The sequence below is a fragment of the Ursus maritimus genome, unplaced genomic scaffold (assembly GCF_017311325.1).
Source record: "Ursus maritimus isolate PB19 unplaced genomic scaffold, ASM1731132v1 scaffold_23, whole genome shotgun sequence".
Classification (NCBI taxonomy): domain Eukaryota; kingdom Metazoa; phylum Chordata; class Mammalia; order Carnivora; family Ursidae; genus Ursus; species Ursus maritimus.
The window spans coordinates 34,195,831-34,219,056 of NW_024424786.1; the positions used below are offsets into that span (position 1 = coordinate 34,195,831).

The 23,226-nt window shown below is 55.0% G+C and overlaps 1 protein-coding gene across 1 annotated transcript in view; it reads left to right on the forward strand.

The window, feature by feature from the left end:
• P2RX3 (purinergic receptor P2X 3) overlaps window positions 1-21,590 on the forward strand; it is a 28,004-nt gene extending 6,414 nt beyond the window's left edge. The window contains exons 2-12 of the mRNA XM_008694133.1: window positions 990-1,125; window positions 1,543-1,614; window positions 1,849-1,912; window positions 2,621-2,714; window positions 3,015-3,092; window positions 3,710-3,851; window positions 4,338-4,474; window positions 17,752-17,845; window positions 18,147-18,212; window positions 18,827-18,904; window positions 19,357-21,590. Coding sequence (XP_008692355.1) covers window positions 990-1,125; window positions 1,543-1,614; window positions 1,849-1,912; window positions 2,621-2,714; window positions 3,015-3,092; window positions 3,710-3,851; window positions 4,338-4,474; window positions 17,752-17,845; window positions 18,147-18,212; window positions 18,827-18,904; window positions 19,357-19,470 — 1,075 coding nt within the window. The 3' untranslated portion in view covers window positions 19,471-21,590. The remainder of the gene's footprint in view (window positions 1-989; window positions 1,126-1,542; window positions 1,615-1,848; window positions 1,913-2,620; window positions 2,715-3,014; window positions 3,093-3,709; window positions 3,852-4,337; window positions 4,475-17,751; window positions 17,846-18,146; window positions 18,213-18,826; window positions 18,905-19,356) is intronic.
• Window positions 21,591-23,226: the final 1,636 nt, after the last annotated feature.

Sequence of the window (23,226 nt, forward strand, 5' to 3'; positions counted from 1 at the left end):
GCATCTGCCTCCCAGCATGCTGTCTGGCACTAGGAAGACCGGCCACAGGCTGGAAGCGTGCTGTCGAGGCGGAGAGTGGCTGGAGCCTTGAGGGCTGTGATGAGAAAGGCAGGCACCTCACAGAACTGCAGAGGGAAGAGTTGCCTGCAGGCTCTTCTTGCTGCTGGGGGAGGCTGCCAGAGTCCGCGGAGGGAGGTGAGGGTGGAAGGAAGGAAGGGAGTCCTCCCTGAGCCCGGCCTTGGGAAGAAGGCAGTACAGGTAAATGTCCACTGGGTGGCAGCACAATCCAAGAAATAAGATTTGTGGCCTCTGCCTGCTAACCCAACTCCTACCTGCCAGGGAAAGGTTCAGCACTGCCCCTCTCCTCCTCCTGCATCTTTCTCCTCTGGCTCCTGCGTAGATGGAGACTCCAAGCTCCCAGCTCCCAAATGCCTTCACTGACTTGTTTACTGAACACCCACTATGTGCCCGCACTTGGGATACACCCATGAGCAAAGCCTGGGATGCTCAGGGTCAGAGTCTCGGGATCCTCTGCCCCTTCTCTTTCCAGTGGCCTGCAAAGAGGTGGCCTCCCAGCCAGCGGGAATGACAATGCTATGGCGGAGGGGAGCTGCCGCCCCCCGGGGGGAGACGTTACCTTCAAGGGGGTGAAAAATGTGTTCTTCATGGATTTAAAAAAAAATCTCACTTTTCTTATGTGTAAAACACAAATATACATACAGTATATAAGCTGATATCTATAGTATTAAAATTTCATGATGGAGGCGTTAGGGGGAAAAAGTCTACAAATGGTCTTGAAGCAGGAAATGGGAAAGATGGAAAAACACCATTCTAAGCCAACCCAGGGTGAGGTCCCTCCCCTCCAGCACAGGCCTTCCCCTGGCCAGACACCTAACGGGGTCTAGTGCTGGGGAAGGAGACGTCTCCCAGCCTCTGTCTGATGGGCCTAGACCCTCCTCTCTTGCTCTCCATCCTGCTCTCCTGCCCAGGTGGGTTTTCTTGCACGAGAAGGCTTACCAGGTGCGGGACACAGCCATTGAGTCCTCGGTCGTCACCAAGGTGAAGGGCTTTGGACGTTATGCCAACAGAGTCATGGACGTGTCTGATTATGTGACCCCACCCCAGGTATGGTCCCCCTACCCCAGGGCCATGTGTGGATGCCCAGATGCTGGGGCAAGGCAAGGAGGGTGCCAATGGGATCCCCAAACCAGGGTGTGTGGCATCAGTGATCAGAGAACTCCCTCCCCAGCGGCTGGGAGGTGCTGGGGTGGGGGGGGCGCCCTCCAGCGTGCAGCACTAGGCATCAGGACAGCAGGGTCCTCCTCGGGCCTGTGATCAACACAAAACACAGAGGAGCAAGAGAGGCTGGGTGGGTAGGTTGGACCTGACTTGGACCCACCTCTGCCCTTTGTTAGCCCGGTGACCTTGGCCAGGTCTCTTACCCCACACCTGAGTTTCCCCATCTGTAGAATGGGGATTAGAGCAGTACCCACCTCATAGATTGGTCCTGGTGCACTTTTCTCTCTCCCTTCTCCTACCAAGGGCACCTCTGTCTTTGTCATCATCACCAAGATGATAGTCACTGAAAACCAGATGCAAGGATTCTGCCCAGAGGTGAGGGGAGGGAGGGAGGTTGAATGAAGCAGGTCAAGGAAGAAAACATTGGGGGTGGGGGGCGGTGGCAAGGAGGGGCGTGGGTGTATGAAGAGGTCTGAGTTCCAGCCTTGGAGCTGGGTCTGACCTCCACTTTCCAAAAGTCCCTGGTTATGGGGAAGCATTGGGAGCCAAAGGGCTCATCCAGGGCCAGCGCAGGGTCCTACACCCACCTGCAGACCTGTCTACCCACAGAGCGAGGAGAAGTACCGCTGTGTATCAGACAGCCAGTGCGGGCCTCAGCGCTTCCCGGGTGGGGGTGAGTGCAGCCCTTCCCCACCCCCTCACAACCCCAAAACGTTAGTGGGACCCTGGAAGGCAGCACAGCCCCCATGGGGGAGAAAGTGGGAATTGGCCTGTTCCTTGTCATTCTGCCAGCGTTTAAGATGCTCACTGTGTGCCAGACCCAGTGGGGGCTGTCCCTGGAGGAGCTCGCAGCCCAGGGACGGTGGTGACAGACAGGTGTGCTGTGAGGGAGCAAGGGCTGTCAAGGGGCAACAGTGGGTGCTGGGGAAGGGAGAGGGATTGGTTCCAGGTAGAGGGACCCACATGGCTTCCTGGAGGCAGTAACATTTTAGATGGATCCTGAAGGGTGGGAAGGAGTTGGTAGGATAGAAGGGCTTTAAAAAGAACATTCTAGGCAGAAGGAACAGCTGCAGCAAAGACTCGGAGGCAAGGAAGAGCATACTGTGCCTGGGGAACAAGAACAGCGCCCTGGTGGCAGGGCCTGAAACGTGTCAGAGGAAGGCCATCACCTCCATTTGGCTTGGCCTAGGGCTCAGGAGGAGAGGAGGGCAAGAGCTTGGCAGGGCTCCTGTACCACAGGTCCACCTCCCCTGCCCTTCCTCTTTGTCCCCTCCACCTCTAGGGTCCCTGAATGAGGGTGGTCCCTGATGAGAGGTGGGTGGGGGTGAGGGAGTAGCAAAGGGCCAGGCAGGCACCCAGAATGTGTGGCTCCCCCCTGCAGGGATCCTCACGGGCCGCTGCGTGAACTACAGCTCTGTGCTCCGGACCTGCGAGATCCAGGGCTGGTGCCCCACCGAGGTGGACACGGTGGAAATGTGAGACCCCTGCCCTGCTCTCCTTTGCCAATAGGGGGAGCTCTGTATCTCTGAGCCTGCAGAGGGTCTCCTGGGTACCCCTAGTAGTAGCCACTCCTGGGCGAGAAAGTGGCCTCAGGATGGCACCTTTCCCCCACCTCACCTGCCACCCCCCTCCCTCTGGCCCTCTGCCGCATAGCGGCCATGACCAGGTGCCGGGAGGGAAACGTCCACCAGGAAACGTGGCTCCCCGGGGCCAAAAGCCCCTTATTTCCCCTTCCTCTTCCCAAGAAGCTAAGGCCCCCTTGTTCTCACCCACAGGCCTGTCATGATGGAAGCCGAGAACTTCACTATTTTCATCAAGAACAGCATCCGTTTCCCCCTCTTCAACTTTGAGAAGTGAGTCCCAGCCCCCTCCCTAAAGCAGAAAGAAGGGCATCCACCCCACCCTGCCAGCTCATTTTCAGAGGGGTAGAGAATCCTGTCCACGTGGTTCTCCACACTTTCTCGCCCTCTTCCCATCCCCCTGGGGCTCCTATTCCCAATCTCCCAGCTGGCCTTGACCACCAAGTATTAGGTGGGCTCTGGGGCCAATCTCGCTGCCAGCCTCCTGCCCTGGGGCTTGGAACCCAGATGGGAGTTCTGCTTAAGGCAGATGAGAGACAAGTTTAGCCTGGGCCTGGAACCCAGATACCTCCAAAGGTCAGGGCCCGAGGCGGCCATCCCACTCTTTCCACCGCACCACGGAGGTGCTGAGAGAACTCAGGTGTGACTCCTGCCCCCTGGGCCCCCCAGCCTGGGAGCTGGGGGATATGAGACACAAACAACACTCAACCCTGATACGGAGAGGGGGGATAGGAGTTGCAGGGAAGATGCAGGAACGGAGGAGACGAAGCCCATGAGTGTCCAAGATATCAGGTCCCAGATCCCCCTGCCTGGGCTGGGGAAGGCTAGAGACCTTTGTGCATGCCCCATCACGCCAGTGCTGGGCCTGGCTTCTCTCCTCTTTTCCGCAGGGGAAACCTCCTTCCCAACCTGACAGCCGCAGACATGAAGACGTGCCGCTTCCACCCTGACAAGGCCCCCTTCTGCCCCATCTTGCGGGTGGGGGATGTGGTCAAGTTTGCAGGGCAGGATTTTGCCAAACTGGCCAGTACGGTGAGGACCTAACCAAGGACTGGGGGCCCTTTGGCAGGCGGAGGGTGGAAATACCAGGAAGACGGAGCAGCGGCCAGGCAGCAGCGCCACCTAGTGGAAGCACACCAGGCCTGCAGCGGGCTCCGTGACTCACCGCGGGCTCCCAACCCTGTCCTGAGGGGCCTTGCCTCCCTCACCCTTCCCGCCAAGACTCGGGTCTCCCATTCCCGCCTTCACACTTGACCTTAGAGCTCTGAAAAAGCACACACCATGGGAAAGTGGATCCTGGATTGCTGCTGAGGGACACAAGACAAAAGCAGGATCTAGAGACCCAAAGGCCCACGCCCCTGACAGCAGTCCTTTGTTTACTAAGCAACTGTTCCAAATCACTTTCCCTCCACCTAGAGAATGGGAAGAATCACGTGTCCGTGTCTCATGACCCCCAGCCCCCACCCTGGCAGGCCATGGAGACAGCGCTTCCTCCTCATATCTGGCCCCTTTCCACAGGGTGGAGTCCTAGGCATTAAGATCGGCTGGGTGTGTGACCTGGACAGGGCCTGGGACCAGTGCATCCCCAAATACTCCTTCACCCGGCTCGATGGCGTTTCCGAGAAGAGCAGCATCTCCCCAGGCTACAATTTCAGGTAATCCCCGGTCTCCTGGGACCTCGAGAGGAGGAGGCAGGGGCTGTTCTAAGGAGTCACACCTCCAGCAGCAAGGCATATCAGGATGAAGAGGCCCCATGCACCCCCATCAGGTGTTGGCTCAAAATCAGGAAGGACTTTCTAAGGGACAGGCCAGGTCAGCAGTCAGAGCACGTGACCGAGGTCTCCCAGAATGTGCGTGCTGTGATTCTGAGCCCTTCTTGACTCTGGCTCTGAAGCTGTCACGTGCCTAAGGAACGCCCAGGCAGCCCCTCTCCGCTACCTGCATTCTCTAAGGTTTCTGGATCCACAAAGCAGGGGCAATAGCGGGACCAGTTTACAACATGGCAAGTCTGTCTTTCTGTTCATAACCAGTACGTCTCGTTTGAGTCCCAAATAACAACCACAGTGGTCATTAGTGCTTCCATGCCGTTCCAACCAAGAGCTCCAACCAGTCTTTACATATCATCTAGTTTATATCCCCAATGGCCTTGAGCCATAAGGAATCTTTCCCTGATGCCCCCTCCCATCACCCCCATTTTGAAGAAAAGGAAAGAGAAGAATCCGGGGTTAACTATTTGAAAGCCGCTGAAACTGAGCAAGCCCTTGACCTTCTCCCATCCTAATTTCCCCGTCTATGAAATGGCAATAGTATCATTATCTTGGGATCCTATTGGCCAAGGTATGAAAAGCTTCAGCTCTCTGTTTTGCTTTTCCCTTGAGTTTTGAAGGCCCCGGAGTTTCTGGTAGGGCTCTGATTACATATGACAGTGATACACACGAAACAGGTGACATTGGCTAAACAGGCAGTGATGAGGGGGAAAAGTACACGTAAGAATATACTTCAGTCGCATATCCGAAGAATTGTTACTCGAACTTGGTGTTTGCCATATAATGGCAGACAGAAGCAAAAAAATAATCATTTCACCTTGTTTTTTACATCTATTTGTAGTTTTTAAACTACATCTAAAACTATGTCCCATTACACTTTATATTTAATAGTTTAAAATATATATGTATATTCTCTGGAGAGAAGAATTTTTTAAAATTGAAAGTGCTTTCATAATCAACTCTAAACTTTAAAAAACCATAGGAAACAACACATATTTTAAAGTAGGTTAAAAATACTGTTCGGCTCCCTGGCAGAAATTGGCATATTTATTCAGTGGGTACATCACACAGAAATCAATACAAAGGATATTTGTATGGTGGCTTAAAATAGCAACATATTAATAAAATTCTCAGGATCTAAAATGCAAAGTTTTCATCTTCATAACTTCCCTGTGGCCAGTGGGAATTCTTCAATTTCCCAAATAACTTACTTGGCAGGAGAGCTTAGGAAGCATGTTGACGATTATGAGGACCCCAACCCCGGATACCACACAGCTTTAGAACAAGCTCTTTGATTTAAAGAAGCAATGGTGTGGAGTTCTTGATCTCCAGTTTATTGTGCTTTGACCACCCCTCTACCCCGACTCCCCTCCCCGGGACCCCCACACCCATCCCACAGAGCAGAACTCGAGGTGGACCTGGTCCCAAATCAGCTTGGGTTGCATTTGGGCAGACAGATCTGAGGATCTCTGAGCCTACCCCCCGGGGGCCTATGGGGAGCTGTCTGAGAGGTATGGACCCAGATAACTAATCCCCTCACCAAAGACCCCCAGGCCAGAGTAGGGAAGGGAAAAGCTGCTCGTTTTGAACCCCCCTGTAGTTTAAAAGATTTGGGCTCTGCCCAAGCCCCCTCAGATCCCTCCCCTGGGTACCCACCCAGCATCCTCGTGTTGCCTTCAAGCTACTGGCACCACATGGACCCCCGAGGCTAAGCCTAGCACCCACATTGGGGAGGCCACAGAGAATAAAGACCACAGCCAGGTTCAGCACAGGCCACACTGCGGTTTCTGATAACGGTAAAGCTTCCGATCCCACAAATCTTCTGATCTGTGGGCACCATACTCACCGCCCTGGGGGCCGAGTTTCGTGTGGTTTTGGCGCGTTGTTCCTTACCCGCTCTGTGAAGCAGATGCCACAATCCCCCCACTTCACAGATGAGAAAACAAAGACTTGGCAGAGTGAAACAAGTTTCCCCAGGTCACAACAGCCAGTAGGCGTGGGAGCCTGGACGCAAACACATTTTGCTGGATGATTTCCACGCAGCCAGGAAGGCTGGGGACATTCATATTTGTGAATCCTCAAAAAAACATGCCCATGTGGTTGATACTCTCGTCGCTTAAAAATTAAGACCCTGAGATCCATGGAGGCTAAAGGACTAGCGGCTGCTGGAGGCACAGTTCAGGGCCTGGCCTTTTGTCTCCCAGACAAATGAGTCTGCTGCTCCCTTTCCAACAGAGGCCAGAGTTTTTCAACGTCCTACTGTTGCCATTTGCTCTGGAGGAAATGCAGTCATTCAGCCAAGAGTCAGCCTTGTTTTAATCTGCACACTCAGGCAAGAGACAGCTAGAGATTCTCATTTCCATCACTAATTACTTCTGCAGCTCCTTTCCAAATGCCCCCCCCCTTGCAGCGCTTTGCCTGTAGGATCAGAGATTTAGAGAATGTGTAGCCATTGAGGACCCCTGGGATCCCCCTAGGCTGAGGTGGCTGTCTTACCAAGGAGGAAGCAGAAATTTCAGAGGGGAGGTGACTTGCCTGAGGTTACAGGGGTGTCCTGAGGAGCCTTCGAGGTCATTTGTCCCCACTCTATCTGCATCAGTCTCACTGTGACACAGCCCCAGACATGGGGCCGCTTCACAAGATAGCCTGTCCCTCAGTGACAGCTCCAGTGATTGGAAAGGTGACCTTGTATTGAGCCAGAATGTGTCTCCCTTCGACTTCCACCCAAATTACCCGGTGCCGTCCATCTAAATTAATCTTTGTTTGTGTGATCTCTGAAGTTGCCATCTGTCCCTATACCTGAAACTTGGTGGAAAGATTTTGTTTTTATTCCTATATCTTTCTTTTTTTTTTTTTTTTAAAGATTTTATTTATTTATGTGACAGAGAGACAGCCAGCGAGAGAGGGAACACAGCAGGGGGAGTGGGAGAGGAAGTAGCAGGCTCCCAGGAGGAGCCCGATGTGGGACTCGATCCCGGTACGCCGGGATCACGCCCTGAGCCGAAGGCAGACGCTTTAACGACTGCACTACCCAGGCGCCCCACTTCTATATCTTTCTGTACAGCTAACCTCTCCAGGAGCCACTTTGATTTGGCCCTCTTATGAAGCCTCTTTCCGAGTCCTTGAGAATGTGGCATTGGTGGGTCTGTCCGGATTAGTAGAGGGCAAAGGACAGCATTTCTAAAAACTAAGAACTGGAGAGAGTCACCAGGCACCCCAGCGGCAGGGGGTGTAGACAAGGGCCCGGTTCTCGCATCACAGGGGGACCCTCCGTTCACCGGAGCAGGATTTTAACCAGAGAGCCACATCCCCCGAGGCGCTGGGAGAGGCAGCGGCGCGTGAATGCGAGTGTTGTGTCTTTGAGTGAGCGGGTGTGTTTATTAGTGGATGAGTGTGAGTCTGTGGGTGAGTGTGTCAGTGTGGCGTGTGCCTAAGCAGGGAGTGTGTGTGTGTGAGGGTGTGTGTCAGTGAATGTATGCGAGTGCGTGTGAGTATATGGGCAGAGATGGTACAAAGACAGATTAAAAATACTGTAGCAGTCAGGGTCCCAGCAGGAAACAGATGGCACACGCAGACTGGGTAATGTGAGGAGAGTTTAATAAAGGGACTGTTTCAAAGGTGTGGGCAGGGTGTACGGAAACCACGGAGGACAGCGCAGGGCCTGGGACCAGCAACGGGACGTTGGTGACTGCCCAGGTCTGAAGGCGCGAGGGCAGGAAGCAGTTCGTGGAACCCGGAGGAGACACTGCAGTGAGGACAGGAGCTGTGACTCGGCCAGACTGCCAAATGATGCAGCCCAGGGCAGGTGGGGAAGGCAGGAGCAAGGACCAGCACCATCCTTCATGAACACTTGGAGGTCTCTAATCCTCATATGCCCCTGATGAGCTCATGGACCGAATGTCCGGTAAGATGCATATACTCATAGACATGAGCCGTTTTGCAGGCATTTTCTTTGTAAAAACAAACAAAAAACAAAACCTGATTCTACAAATAAGATATAAATACATCCTCAGAGTAATAAATGCAAGTGATCCTGATACATAGGCATGAAGATGTGCAGACTCCCTTTCCTTCCTTCAGTCTTTCTTCCCTCGTAGGAAGTTAATATCTTGGACAGTGGGGCGGGCTTCCCTCTAGGGCTTTTTCTCTGCGTTTATGAAGCATAAAGTTCTGGGACTCTGAAGATCTTTAAAAGTCCATCCCCAGACCTCAGACTGAGCCCCTAGACTTAGGTTTGCAAAGCCTTTTCGTGCCTGTTTTGATAGGACTCGCAGCTCACCCCCACACCCCCATAGTAGGCTCGGAAAGACGGAGACTTGCCCAAGATTACACAGCTTAAGTAAGAGGGACATCGGAACTCAAACGCAGGGACCGATCTGTAGACCCTGCTTCCAGCACACCTTCCACCGTCACATGGTTTGCAACAAAGAAGCGAGCGGGGGGAGACGGGGCCCAGCGGTGACAGCGGGAACGGGACGATGGGACAGAGGCAAAACGGTACGTTTAGCGACGCTGGATTCGGGATTCGTGTTTCTCCTCCGAGCACTCCTAAGGCAGCTTTGCTTCGAAAAGGCAAGGCAGTTTTGGATTTCCTGTCTTGGTGTCTGGGACAAAAAACACTTGTTCAGCTGCTAGATGTTCCTCGTGCTGGAGGTGTTTCTAGTGATGGCTTCGTGTTGGAAATGTACCCACAGCAGCTTTCCTGGAGCTCGGAAATTTGGCGCCTGCGCTGCTTCCAATGCAGAAACGTGCAGATCAGCAAGATCTTAGGCCAACTGACAGAGACGGAATCGAAAGTGCGCCCTTGGCTTTGATGCTTCTTTCTGCAATCTGGATTTTTCTCCTTCCAAAAGCCATAGAATCTGTGTTAAAAAAGCAGCCATTTCCCATCATCTCCACAGAGACGCTTGAAGGCCCCCTGACGGGGGTATATTTCTCTTGCTTTCGCTGTGATCCATTTTCCTCTTTGTGTAGGTTCGAGTGGGAGGAGAGGCCATCAGAGCAATCCTGAATTCACACAGCCTTTTATAATTTTCACGTCTAGCCTGTCCTCATGACAACCAACTTCACTGGCAGAAAACAGCGGCTCGCCCTCATCGAGGGCTTACCAGTGAGCCGGGGACGTAGCAGGTGCTCTTTGTGGATTATCTCGTCACCTCTGAAGAGAGACAACTTTATAACCTAACACTCAGAGCTTTCGTTAGCTGCCCAAGGCCGCACAGCAAATAGTGCCGGCCTGGATGTTAAATTCCAACAGCCTCCGGAGCCTGTGCTGGTAACGGCGAGTATCCTGCAGGACCCGTATGGTTACCCCCATTTTACAGACAAGGGAACTGAGGCCAAAAAGGTTACGCCCAGGAAACATCTAGCCACCTGGCTCTCGGGTAGATCCCATCCATCGATCTTCCCCTGCCTCGTTAAAGATGAACTAATAGTAATATGTTTAAAAAAATCAACAACAAACCATTGTTTAACTGTCCGCCCCTGAAGCTGACTGGGTTCCTAGAATATGCGTAAGTGCATAATGCCTCCGGGTCCTCGCTAAGGGAAGGAGTCCCAGGCTGATCCAAGGACGTCGCCCCACCCCCCCGCAATGAGCCTGCCAGGAGATATTTTCCTATCAGTATAAAATCAACTGTAAAAGTATATTTCAGCTGGCAAAAATCGCTTCTCACCAGGCAAAAGCTTCACGGAGAACACCACTTCCTTCACTTAGACACTCAAATTCCAGGCGCAAGTTTTCCCTCGCAAGTCCAACCCGGATCCTGCAAGTTTGTTGCTATTTTTCCTGCAACAGTTACGTGTCCCTGCTTTAGGAAGGAATTTCCATCACTCCATGGGATCGTTTCTAAACAGATGTCTGAGAGTTTCCAAGGGCTTCGTACATTGTGATAAAAACCTTCTCCATTCAGCCGACGTGTATTGACTGCCGACTACTGCAAATGTCAGTCCAGCATGGAGAAGCATTCCTGAGGGCCGGAGCCTCCCAAGGCTGAAATTGGGCTGCTCAGAGAGGCTGCGAGTTTCCTCTCTCTCTTGGGGGGGTGGTCCAGGCAGCAGCAGCAAACCTCTTGTAGCTCACGAGGGAGGGCTCTGAAGATCTCTTCCAACACCATATTCTGTCAGGCTTTGTGGCTGATACAAACACGAACGAGACCAGCTCCTTTGATCACGTGGAAATGATAAACCTGAACCCAAGTAACAAAATATTTATACGAAAAATATTTTGTGCCGGAGCAAGCCGAGAGTAATTAATTATTCATCTTAAGATGAAGCTCTTTCTTAAGAGAGAGCCCAGGCTGTGGTTCAGGTCTCGCCGCGAATGCTCAGTGTGATTTTCAGCAAGTCCCAGCCCCTCCATGGGCCTCGGTTTCCTCTTCTGTGAAATGGGCTGTTTCAAGTCGATAAGGTCCCCTCGAGCTCGGAAAGTCTGAGTGAGTGTGTGTGGGTGGAACGGCCGCTGAAGCGTGCGGTATCATTTATAGACATGTCACATTGGAACGTAGCTTCCACACCGCCCAGCAGAAGCACACCTGACAAATGATTTATTACGGTAATTGATGTTTGTACTTACTCATTCTTTATCTGTTGCTGCTCGTGACATGAGGGATCACGTGTACACACACACGCGCGCGCGCGGAAGTGTGTCAGCCCTGTCAGGCCTCAGCTTGTTGGATTCGGTGCCGTGTTGGGCTTGTCCTATCTGTTCGCAGCACAGGGGTGTCGGGGAAGGTCCCCGTGGGAAGGCCCTCTCGGCGGGGGTTTGTGAAGAAACTCACCCGGCAAGGGAGCTGAGACACTCACAGCCTAACACAGTGGGAAGCCATTCCCACCGCCAGCCCCGCACAGCCACGGCAGCCACGGACCGAACTACAGCCATGCAGGGAAGCAGTGGGCCACATGCCGGCCATCTCCCCGCCCCTCGAGGGCCCCCATTCCTTAAAGGCCCGCATTTACCAAAGAGGAAGGGAGGCAGGCAGGCGGCCTGTGGAAGTCAACCGTCGAGAGTGGTGGACACACCAGGGGCTATCCGCCTTCCTTCCACCGCTGCGCCAAAGCTGGGCCAATCAGACAAGCTCCAGCCCTGCTCCCCCCTTCCTCTCCCCTCCGGAGCTCAGTGGCTGAGGGCACCCGCTGTTCTCTCCTTCGGGCCCTGCAGCCTCTCCACAGCAGCTCAGGTGTTCTCCCAGGCACCAGCTTCACACGTCCCTGCTCACTGAGGCCACCCTGAAGTCTCCTTTCCGGCTCGTCCCTCAGGAACGGCAGGGGTGGGCACGGAGTTCAGATCCCAGCGGTGCCCCTGGCAGGCCCAGGAGCTTCTACAGCCACCGGCCAGGCTTCTGTCCAGCCTGATGAGCACCGGCTGACGTGCCCCGAAAGCTCTGCGCGTCACAGCCAGCAGCTCATGGAATCCTCCGTCACAAGCCCGCCGCTCTCGCTAGTACCCCCATTTCACATCTGGGGAGACTGAGGCTCAGGGAGGCGAAGGACTTTCCCTCAGCTTACATAAGCTACTTCGGAGCCAGGGTTCAAGCCCAGGACTGCCTCATTCCAAAGCCCCTCCGCCCACGGCTGCACCGCCGAGCCGTCGTCACGAGGCCTGAAGGAACAGGTTGCAAGCCTCCAGCCTAGCGCTCAGCAGGGGTAAGCATGCACACGGAGTATGCCTCTGCTCTCCCCACCCCATTGCCCCTCCACAGGGGCCGGTTCCCACCCAGCCACCTGCCAGATCTAAATGTTTTCTATTTGGGAAGAAACAGCCTGATGCTACCGCCCAACACTGGCTGCACCCGAAGAATGGGAGAACTTAGAGAAGCCGAGTCAGGAGGAGGAAACGCGGAGCCAACGTTGCTAAACTCAGTCTGGGAGATGGCAGAAATCCACTGATGCCTTCAGAAAGCGTTTACCTTGCCCGTCACTGCACCAGGGAGGTCCTCGGGCAAAGGCGGTGAGATCTGGAGCACCGTCAATAGTGCAAACTGTGAAGTGCAGTCAGGTGCGCAGGTACGGAGGGAGAGGCTTGGGCCCCGCAGAGGCAGGAAAGGTAGTGCAGGGGATTTCACAGCCTCTGCCCCCCACTGATAAACGGGCTCTGGAGAAAAAGGAAACTGACAAGGGAAACACCTGATTCATCATTTTGCCAATTTCCTGGGTCTAAATACACCCCCCTTGTCAATTTCAAGCTACATGCATGAAGCCCTGAACGTTGGGAAGGTGGACCTGGGAAGAGATGCGAGCACTGACTCTGCCAGCCAGGAGGACGTGGACCCGTCAGTGCCCTCCAGGCCACCAAGGTCCTGTAGCTTCTCCGGAGACACCATGTCCTTTCCCAGGAGAAAGGGCTCGCAACTCCCTCAGCCAGGAAAGCGGCCCCCACCTCCGGCCTTCGCACCTTTCCACCCTCCATCCCTCAGGCCTCAACTCTGACATCACTTTACACGAAGCCTTCCTTGACTCACAGCCTAGGTCCGATTGTCTTTGCTAAATGTGCTCTTCCAACAGTGCTCTCTCCCCTCCAGCCCTTATGTCAGATTTTAGCTATTGATGGGTGTGTGTGGTTATTAATATTTCTCTCCCTCTGATGAGAGCAGAGCCTGTTGCCAAGGTGTCCACAGGGCCTAGCCCAGTGCCTGGCATAGGGTAGGTGTGCTCTAAACACCTGCTGGGCCCTAGTGGGTGAATAGGAGTTTGCAAGGTGGGAAGGGGAGGAGGGGGAACAGCATGGGCAAAGGCAAGAAGTCCGCGTCTGTGGGATCAGGCGGTGTGGTGTGGCTGGCACTTGAGGTGCATGGTACTGCGGGGCTTCTGCCAACAGGCAAGGAAGGTGGACTGGGCTGGGCTGCGTGCTGGTGATGTCGTGCTCGCCAACTGCATTTCCCAGCCAAGAAAACCAAGGCTGGAGAGGTAGGCATCGGGGGATTTGGGAGAAATCAAGGCTGGCCAGGGGGTGTCGCTCTGCCCATCCCCTTTGCAGATGAGGAGGCTGGGGATCCTTCTTCCCACACTCCATGGCTCTTCCTGTTCTGCGCCCCACCGATGACGCTGGGTGTCGAGACCCACCTTGCCAATGCAAAGGGGCCCCCAGCTGGAGAACAGAAAGAAATCAGCCACGGCCTAACAGAAATCAGGCAACACAAAGACCAGTCCAGAATGCTGGCTCGGAGTGTGAACTCTGGCACTGGACTGCCTCAGTTTGAATCCCAGGTTTGGTTACAGACTGTTGGGTTTGGGGACCTTAGACAAACTGCTAATCTGTGTGACCCTGATTCCTCATCTATAGCGTGGAAAGAACAACGGAACTCAATTCCATGGGGCTGGGTCTTAGAAGAGGTGGTAAGTGTAAAGCACTTGGCACAGTGCTGGGCACATAGTAGGCGCTCAGTGTATGCCGGCTGTTGTTACCGCTGACACGATTCTCTCCAGGAGGCAGGAGAGTGTGGTGGCGAAGGTCAACGTAAATATTATTTCATTTATCGTGATCCTAGGAAAAGAAAGAAAAGGGACAAGCTTTAGGAACTCCCGATATATTAACGTCATCTCATTCGTCCTCCCCATGGCTCTTTCTCTTCTCGCTGCTCAGTTGCAGTAGAAAGCTCAGAGAGACTTTGCTGGTCCAGCGTGGGAAAAACTACTTAAAGATAACAGTTCCACACCCAGACCTCCAAGACTCTTGGAGGGAATAAGCCTAGGAATGTGGCATCATTGGGATTTGCCCTTTCTCTGGCTAATCTTGAAAAACTCCCCAATTTTAACTCCCTCTTCATGCTTTGGTAGAGAACTTCTCTTCCCTGAACCCCAGGTTTCTCAGCTGGGTAACTAGGGGTGTTTGTAACAGTCAGGGTAAATATTGGTAGCTGCTGTAACAGCTCCCTCAGCTCAGAGCCTTCACCCCAATGTCTGTGTGGCTGCTGGAGGTGGGGCGCTAGGGAGCGGGGTTCCTGTCATCTATTGAATCAGTCTCCCCTAGGGCCTGAGTTCACCCCTAGCTCCTGAGCAGGTGGCCATGAGGGCGGGGAGGGTGAACAAGGCACACGGCTCTGACACTCCTCAGCCCACAGGTGACAAACCTCACTTCCATTCACATTGCACTGGCAAGAGCCAGTCAAGGGCCCCACCTAGCTCACGGCAAAGGGGTGGGCAGTATAGCCCAGCCGTGTGCCAAGAGAAAAGATGACCCAGACCCCAGTGCCACATGGTTGCGCTGGATTCCGCTCACGGGTCACACTCGAGGGCAGCAGTCAGGACTCCTGGGCCCTTCCCTCCTGCAGCCCGGGCCCTCCCTCCCTGAGCGCTGTTCTTCCTCCTCCCTCCCTCCCAGGAAGAGAACCAGTCCCTGCCAACCCTCCTCCGAGGGTGGGTGGTTGGTGAGATAATGATCTTATCATACTTATTGCCTCTTGGAAGGCAGGTGCTGGAGAAAAACCAAGTCCGCTTTGGTTTTTCTCCCTGTTCCTTCACATTCCTTCCCAAGATAAATTTAGCTAGCCAGCTTTGAACACAGTGCCCAGGATGCTGACTTTTTGTTCTCCAAGTCGAAGTGAGAGCATTTCTCCCGGCTGCAGCCTCAGGCCTGAATGCAGACTTCAGGAGCACAGTCCTAGCCTCTGCCCCGCCCCAAGCACCTGTGACCCACCCTCCCACCCCTGCCCGGTCCCCAGGGACGTCAGGTGCCACATCTCCCAGACAGGGAACCTGAGATTTCCAGTGATGTGAAGAGAACACAGAAGACAGAAGGGCTTTGAGATCTGGGTCCTTACCGGCTACTCAGGGGCCTAGAGGCAGCACATGCAGGGTTAAGGGCAGAGGCTGGAACCCAGTTCAGACAAGTTACCTTCTCCTCCGTCGCCCCATCTGTAAAGTGGGTCCCCCTGCTGGTGTAGCCCGACCCACTCATTCTGCCTTGGTCTGTGAAGCCGTCTGGGGCCACCACCCAGACCATAACTTACCACATCTTTAAAGTTGGTCCAGCCCCTCCCCTCTCTCCTTGTCCTCCAAGTCTTTGCTTCTTTGGCTTAGGTAGTTGGGCTTCTTTCAGCCTCCTTCCTGGGGCCACTCCCATTTTTACTCTGGGTCTCAATCTCGAGAAGATCATCTTGCCTCCCTTGCCCCCCTCCCTTTGGCTGCAAAGTCCACCAGACACACCTTCCCAGGTCAGCTTTCCCTCACTGACTAGCTTTCAGCCTTTCTTTTCAGCTTGGGGCAACAGGTGCACATCTTGGGTACACACGCTCCAGCCATGCCCAGGCATAAGCAGGCACGAAAACATGCAGCCCGGACTCCTTCCAGACCCAGTTAAACTCTTCCTCCGTTCCCACCCTCTGATGGCCTGTGGATGCCTCCCACTGCTGAGCCCAGTGGCAGGGAGGGCAGGGAGCTTGGTAGAGGCAATGTCTGCAGACCAGGCTCCCAGGCCCTGTGGAGAAGGGCGGGCAGAGAACGGGTGTGGAGGGACAGGCAGAAGGTCCAACCCCAGGATCGCGACAGTGCCTGTCTCAAAGGGTGGGTCTCAGTGTTTACCCCTCTAGCTAACAGACCCACGGACGGGGGGAGGCATGAGCACTCCCATGTCATAGACATGAACAATGAAACTGTTCTGAGTCACGTAAAAGGCCACACTGCCAGCAAGGGGTGGAACAGCATTTAGACTCGTTTCTGCCTGACTCTTGAGTTCCGCACAGCCAGAGCAGACAGTGGCTGACATTTTATGAGTTTCGATGACTCTTCCGCAAAATGATCTTGCTCCCTACATGCCTGTGATCCCTCTGTGGTCTGCTCTGCACTTGGGCTGAGCAGTTCCCTCTCCCTGCCCTGCAGGCTCAACTGCAAATAGCCCTGGGAGGGGCGTCACAGTCACTGAACAGCTTCCGGGGTAAGGAGTTCCTCAGACCCCTCTCTCTGTGGGAGAGGCCTGGGAAGCTGGGGTCATCGGAAACACTGAAGGGGAGACAGCCAGCACTAAATAAGACCCACGTCAACCCCACAGAGTTAGGAAGCTCTCTGAGCCCTTTCACCCCATCATCGCACTTAACCCCCACCGTGCTCCTGGGATACTGGTGTCGGGAGCCCGTGTCACCACTGTGGGTCCATGGAAGTCCCAAGAAATTACACTTTGCTGATACTTGAGTTTTGCCTACGATGGGCAGGGCCGTAGGGGGAATGTACTGGCTTTAGACAGATGCAGTCCGCATGCTTGGTGACTGTGAAGCCATAGGTGGTCCCTTCCCTTCCCTTCCCTTCCCTTCCCTTCCCTTCCCTTCCCTTCCCTGGGCATCTTCACAGTGAGATGCTCGTGCCCCCATTTTGGAGGTGATCATTCTTATCTATCCCCAGCATGGTTCCTGGCACCCAGCAGCCCAGGCAGAGAAGGAGTGGAGCATATAGTCTCGGGCAACTCCAGCATTGAGTCTCAGCCAGCTGGGTGACCCTGGACAAGTCTCTTAACCTCCTCAGAGCCTCACTTGAAAAACAGAGCAGTCACATCCCTATCCCTCAAGGCTTTTCAAAAGTGCTCTATAAATGCGAATGTGTTTCTTTAGCAATAATAACAGCCAACACCAGCAAGCATTCCCTGGGTGCTGACTGTGTTCCAGGCACTGTTCTAGACCCCTGGTGTGTGTGCTTTCACTCAATTCTCGTAGCACCCCTGTGAAGCAGGACTTCTATATTACTCCCAATAACAAAAGCAGAAATTGAATCTCAGAGAGGTTAAGTAACTGGCCCAAGTTTGCACAGCTGGTAAGTGGCAGAGTCAGGCTTTGAACCCAAGTAGGCTGAGAAGCCTATGGGGAGGGGAGCATCTGCAGTGAGCTGGGCCCAGGGGCACCCAAACAAATAAAAGTGAAGAAGATTGGAGTCTAGCAAGACTCAGACTTTTGCACGCATCAGAACCATTTAGGGAAATTACTTAAAAGGCAGAGTTCTGGGCCCCACCCACCAAGATGCCGGTTCCACAGGTTCAGGGTGGGACTGGGAATCTACCTTGATAACAAGCCCCCAGGATGATGTCTGCGCAGAGGGTCAGCTAACCACACAGGGAGGACAATGGCAGGTGTCCAGCAAACCACCCGTAAGAATTGCTCAGTGAGTGAGAGCTGTAGGCTCTAGAGGACCTTGAAGGTTCAGGTAGGAGCCCGCAGTGGGACCCACCTCGCGCCTCTGGCCTTCAGGTTCGCCAAATACTACAAGATGGAGAACGGCAGTGAGTACCGCACACTCCTGAAGGCTTTCGGCATCCGCTTTGATGTGCTGGTGTATGGAAACGTGAGTCCTTGGGCCGGGCAGACTGGGGGAGGACAGGGGAGGAAACCCAGACCAGTCTTGGGCCCTCAAGAGCCTCCTCCAGGGGCGGGGGTGGGGGGCAAAGTCCTGCACTGACCAGCTCTGAGAGCCTCAGTGAGTCACATCTCTAGACTCTTCACCACTGTGGTCAAGGGCTGGGGCCTCCTGGTCTACCAAGAGCACTCCGCTCCACGGTCTTTGGCTGGGAGTCCACGTTCAGCCTCCAGCCTCAGGACCTCGTGCTGGACTCTCTGCCCACCCGCCTTGGTCTTTCTGCTCGCAGGCTGGCAAGTTCAACATCATCCCCACCATCATCAGCTCTGTGGCAGCCTTCACCTCCGTGGGAGTGGTGAGTTCAGCCCCTCCAGCCTCAGACAGGAGGCCAGTCAAGGTGGGGCCCCAGCTGCGGGGGGGAGGGGGTTGGGGAGAGTGACCCAGGTAAGCCCCGCTTCTGCCTAGAATGGAAAGCCCGACCTCTGGCCCCGTGCCTCAGTCTCCCTCAGCGCCTCCCTGCTAGGCTAGTCCTTGAGTGAACACCCCCAGTCACAGAGAGCTCACTGCCTCCTGCAGCAGCCTCCCCATTTGCAGGAGGCTCCACCTGGTACAAAGTTCCTGCTCCCCACCGTGAGGGTGAGGGAGGAGACTCCAGGGTTCCACAGGTCAAAGGAACAGAGCCCTGCTCCCAGGGACTCCTACCCCCTCACCTTCTGCTTCTCCTGCCAAATCCTCTCTCTGCATTTTGGTCTGCGGTCCCTGCCAAGACTAGAGAGGTGGGTGATGAAAACATTCTGCAAAGCCCATGGACGTTTTGGAAACATCAGTCAGGTGTCTTTGGAGGACTCACCCCAACCTCTGGCCTGCTGTCTGCTTGAGGGCAGCCCTGCCCACTGCCCGGCCGCTCAGTGGCCACCTGAGCCTGTTGCTTCCTGCCATACTGAGCCCGTCCTGCCTCTTCTCCTCCAGGGGACTGTCCTCTGTGACATCATCCTGCTCAACTTCCTCAAGGGGGCCGACCAGTACAAAGCCAAGAAGTTTGAGGAGGTGAGCTGGAGGTGTGGGGGCGGGGCACGAGATGTAGAGGGACGGGGCAGGGAGGGGCACTAGAACCCGGGGGCTCTCAGTGGCTCTCCCTTTTGGGGGCTTCTTAAGAGGAGTTCATGGGGCCTCGATGCAAATTGGGGGTCCAGAAGAGAGGGAGTTGGCCCAGAATGGGCTCTGTGGGGGCTCTGTGGGTCATCACTGCCAACGCCCCATCCACTCACTGCCCCCTCTCCATTTCTGGGGAGGGACAAATCCTGCCACGGGTTAGCTCAGGTATCTGTTTGCCCACAAGGTTCATGGAAAGACTGTTGGGATCACACAGACTTGCTGGAGCTCCCTGATAACGAGGCCCTGAGCCTTCTCTGCTGCATCTGTCGAGAGGAGTCCCATGGCGGGGGGGGGGTGTCTTGCCCGCAGTTAGAGCACGATAATGCCAGCCCTTCTGCCTGCAGGTGGACGAGACAACGCTGAAGGTCACGGCCTCGGCCAACCCAGTTTACCCCAGCGACCAGACCACCGAGGAGAAGCAGTCCACAGATTCGGGGGCCTACTCCATCGGCCACTAAGGCCCCTTCCAGGGCCCCATGCTCACCCTTGGACCCCAGGCCTCCCCATAGGGCACTCCACCTGGGCAAGGGGGAAGGAGGGGGGAGGGGCTTTCATTTCTGCTGCTCACCCCATGAAGCCACGCTGGACCCAGGTGTCTGGGCCTCCCAGTGCTCCGGCAGACAGGTAGTACCCCCTGCTACAACCTCGATCTCCCTTCACCCCTTGCCTTGCCCCTGTCTGCTTCCCAGGACCCCCAGGGCAGCAGCACCTGAGTCATCCCCCTTCTGAAGAGTAGAGAGCATAGTAGTAATAGAAAATAGCCACAAGGCACTACCAAGTGCCAAGTCACACACACCATCTCATTTAGCCCTTAGAATAATCCTATGACGTAGATCTTAGTTGCCCTGTTTTGAAGATAAACTGAGGCTCAGAGAGACTGAGTCATTTGCCCAAGGCCACACAGCTAAGAAGCAAGAGGGCTGGGATTTGAACCCAGGTCTAACTCCACAAGAGAAGAGTGCACTCCCAGGGGGCACCCGCCCCTGCTGCTCAGCCTTCCCCACAGTGACCAGGATTAGGTTCCTCGTAATAAAGAGAAAGCCCCATGCTTTGGACAGGAGCTCAGGCCCCATTTTAGGGGAGACCAGTTTGACAGTGATACGGGTCTCTCTCTCTGACTTGGGTGGATCCCCAATTCAGAAGGAAACAGGAGGCATGACTTAGCTCTGTCCCCAACCAGGGAAGGACCATTCTGTTCTCTTTCTGGGACCCCCACATACTCATACACATCTGGGCCTCCCCCACTCCACATTAGGCCACCCCCAAGGGTGGGGCATGATTCCCAGACCCGGGCCCTTTTCTCAGCAGGCAGAGCTGCTTTACGAGGCCGGTGAACAGGCTCCTATGAGGCGTGAAGCCCTATGAGCAGCTGGCCAGCCAGGCCACCCCCGACAGGGTCCTAATCGGTGGTCAGCCGTCAAGTGCTAGAATCCCGCTTGTCCCACTCTCCTATTTACAGATGAGCAGACCAAAGCCAGAGAGGGGAAATGACTTAGGTCACACAGTTAGTGGCCAAACAAGAACCCAGGTGTCCTGGCACTGAGGGAAGGAGGCAGAGCATCCTGTGGGATGCTGTGGGAGCATCCCAGTCCCCCCACACCTCCGTCAGCCTGGTGTCCCCTCCTCTTTCTGGGCTCTCCTCCCGTGAGAGGCTGGGACTCTCCCCAGGAGCAGACCCAGGACTTCGGAAGCCTGAAGGATATACAATTTGGGGCATCTTTTTAAAATAATACGGTATTAGGTATTAGAAGGGGCTCATGCATGAGGGTGGCCCTGAAGAATGAGTTTCATTAGCCCCAAAGTCTGGAGGTGTCTGGAAAAGTTGGAGTATAGGCATGACCATGTGGTCTGAGCTACGAGGAGCTTGCCTGTGTAGATGGAGGGCTGGCCCCGCTACAGAAGGTACAGGGAGATGGGGGTGGGCAGCTTTGGGAGTCATTTAGAAGGAACTAGTTTGGGAACAGTGGGCCCTTGCAAAGGCCTGACCCCAGTGATTCCCCCCTCCAGGGGAGAAGGGGTCAGATTCCATCGCACAAGCCCATCACCCCTTCCCCCGCTCGGCCTTCACCCCCATCTCATCCTCTGGCTGGTGGGATCACACCTCCCCAGGGGTGGCCTCGGGCATCAGGCGGTGTCCCGAGATCTGACCAGCAGAGACATCAGTGGAGGCCGCGCCCTGCACCTGGGAGACCCACAAGCATCCCTGGCAGGGATCACAGGGACGTTCCCTGCTGAGGAGACTGAGACCACCGTGGCCTCCCTTTACTCTGGACTGGGGAGGTCCTCCCGTGGGGACAGCAGCCACTCCTCCTGGGCCTGCCAGCAAGTGTGTGAACTCGGGACGGTGAGCCTGCCGTGCCGGCCACACAGAACGGAGCCTGGGCTTCTGGGTGCTAGATCGACGGCTGTCATCTGTAGTAGTAACAGCAGCTGCCTGGGCCCTGCTGCAGCATGGCGGACTCGGCACAGTCACCCACACGACCATGAGCCAACCCTGCTGCGGTTGCCGTGGCTTGTCACTAATCCTATTGGGTGGAAAATGAAATCTGGAGTCCACGGAAGTTCGAACTGGAGCCCATACTCACTCCTAGCAGTCCGTTGTGTCTGTAATTACTCAGCATGAAAGCTAACATTTAGAGATAACACGGCACTGCGGAGCGATGGGCGGGGTGCGCGACACGGGTCGTCTGCTGTGACCCTCCTTTTACAGAAGGGGGGGCTGAAGCTTGGAAAGGGGAAGAGACTGAGCCTGCAGAGCTGGGCCTCCAGCCCCAAGCTTTATGGCTCCAGTGTCTACGATCTTGCCTTCTGTGCCACGGCTGTATGAGAAAAGCCAGATCATCCGTGGGCACCTTCCTTTCTGTAGCTGTTGGGTCGCACGAGGCGTCTAGGCTGCAGTACCAAGAAAAACGCAGAACCTCAAGGTTTCATGTCACAGAGTGGGTCAGACAGCCCGCTCTCTCCACCCGGTGGCTGTGCCATCCGAGACACATGGAGGCCAGGTCACCAGGGCAAGGGAAGGGGGGACAGGAGGCTCGCGGACCCGGGAAAGACCAGGCCCCGAAGATGCTCACAGCACCTCCAACCCCACCGCACTGGCCAGGCTCCGCGGCGGGCTGCAGAGCCCAACTTCGCGCTAGGAAGCCTGGGAAACAGTCCTCCTGGGTCCCCGGGAAGAGGAAACGGTGCACATGTACCCTCCGCCCCATTAACCCCCTCTTCTCCACAACCCCCCAGCCCACGGCCACTGACGTTACACACACCCTTCCCTTCTGTGTTCCTTCTCACAAACCCTTGTTCCCCACAAGTTACCCATCAACCTCCCAGAGGTTTTAATAGATAACTCCCTCAGGAGCTTCTTCTCCCACGAGTATTTGCTTTTTATTCAAGGGCTATTCAAGACTGAAAGGCCATAAACAGCCAAAGATATAAATGCATAATGGTTGAAGTTGAGGCCCAGTAACTGACAGTGATGGACGTTTGAGAGATATCTTATCTCCCCTGTCCTGCCTCAAGCGAGCCTCAGTCTTGAGGGGTCTGAGCCCCACTCCATTCCCCTCCCTCCCTCTATCTCTCGTGTTGGCTGTCAAGATGTTGGGCTACTGGTGCTGGCTGCAGCTCATTCCCCATCCAGGAGATAAGTGGAGGCTGATAAAAGCCAAGATACAGGCCCCAGAGCTCCCTATGCAGATCTTCCCTTACGGACCATCCTCCCTCCACCCACAGTGGGGTTCCACTGTTCTCTTAGAAGCCAAGCATCAAGCATTAGCTTGGTAGAGTATGCAAGGAAGGGACCTGGGGGGAGGTCTAAACCCCAGGCAGCCCCCTTTCTCGTCCCTGGGAAGACCAACACGCTGTGATTAGAAGCTCCCTGGCTCCGTGTCCATCCAAGGCAAATGGACAGTCCTCTCCTGAGGAGAGGCCTCTACGCCCAGAGGCAGTCCCTGGGCCTGGCATTGGCGACGTTCATTGCCGTGCCCAGGCCCGTCATCCTGCTGCGGGGGGGGTGGGGGGGCCCTGTTCATGTGCAAGGGACTCGTCTCCTGCTTTCTCACCACCTCCTTCCCCTGGGGTCTCCATTCTTGTCCCAGTCTCCATTCTTGTCCCGTTCTGTTAGCTCCAGCCCTTTTAGCAGCAAAGCCAGTCTGAGAAGACCGTTCTTTTTGTTCCTGAAACTGTGCACCCCACCACATGCCTGGACAGATACACACATG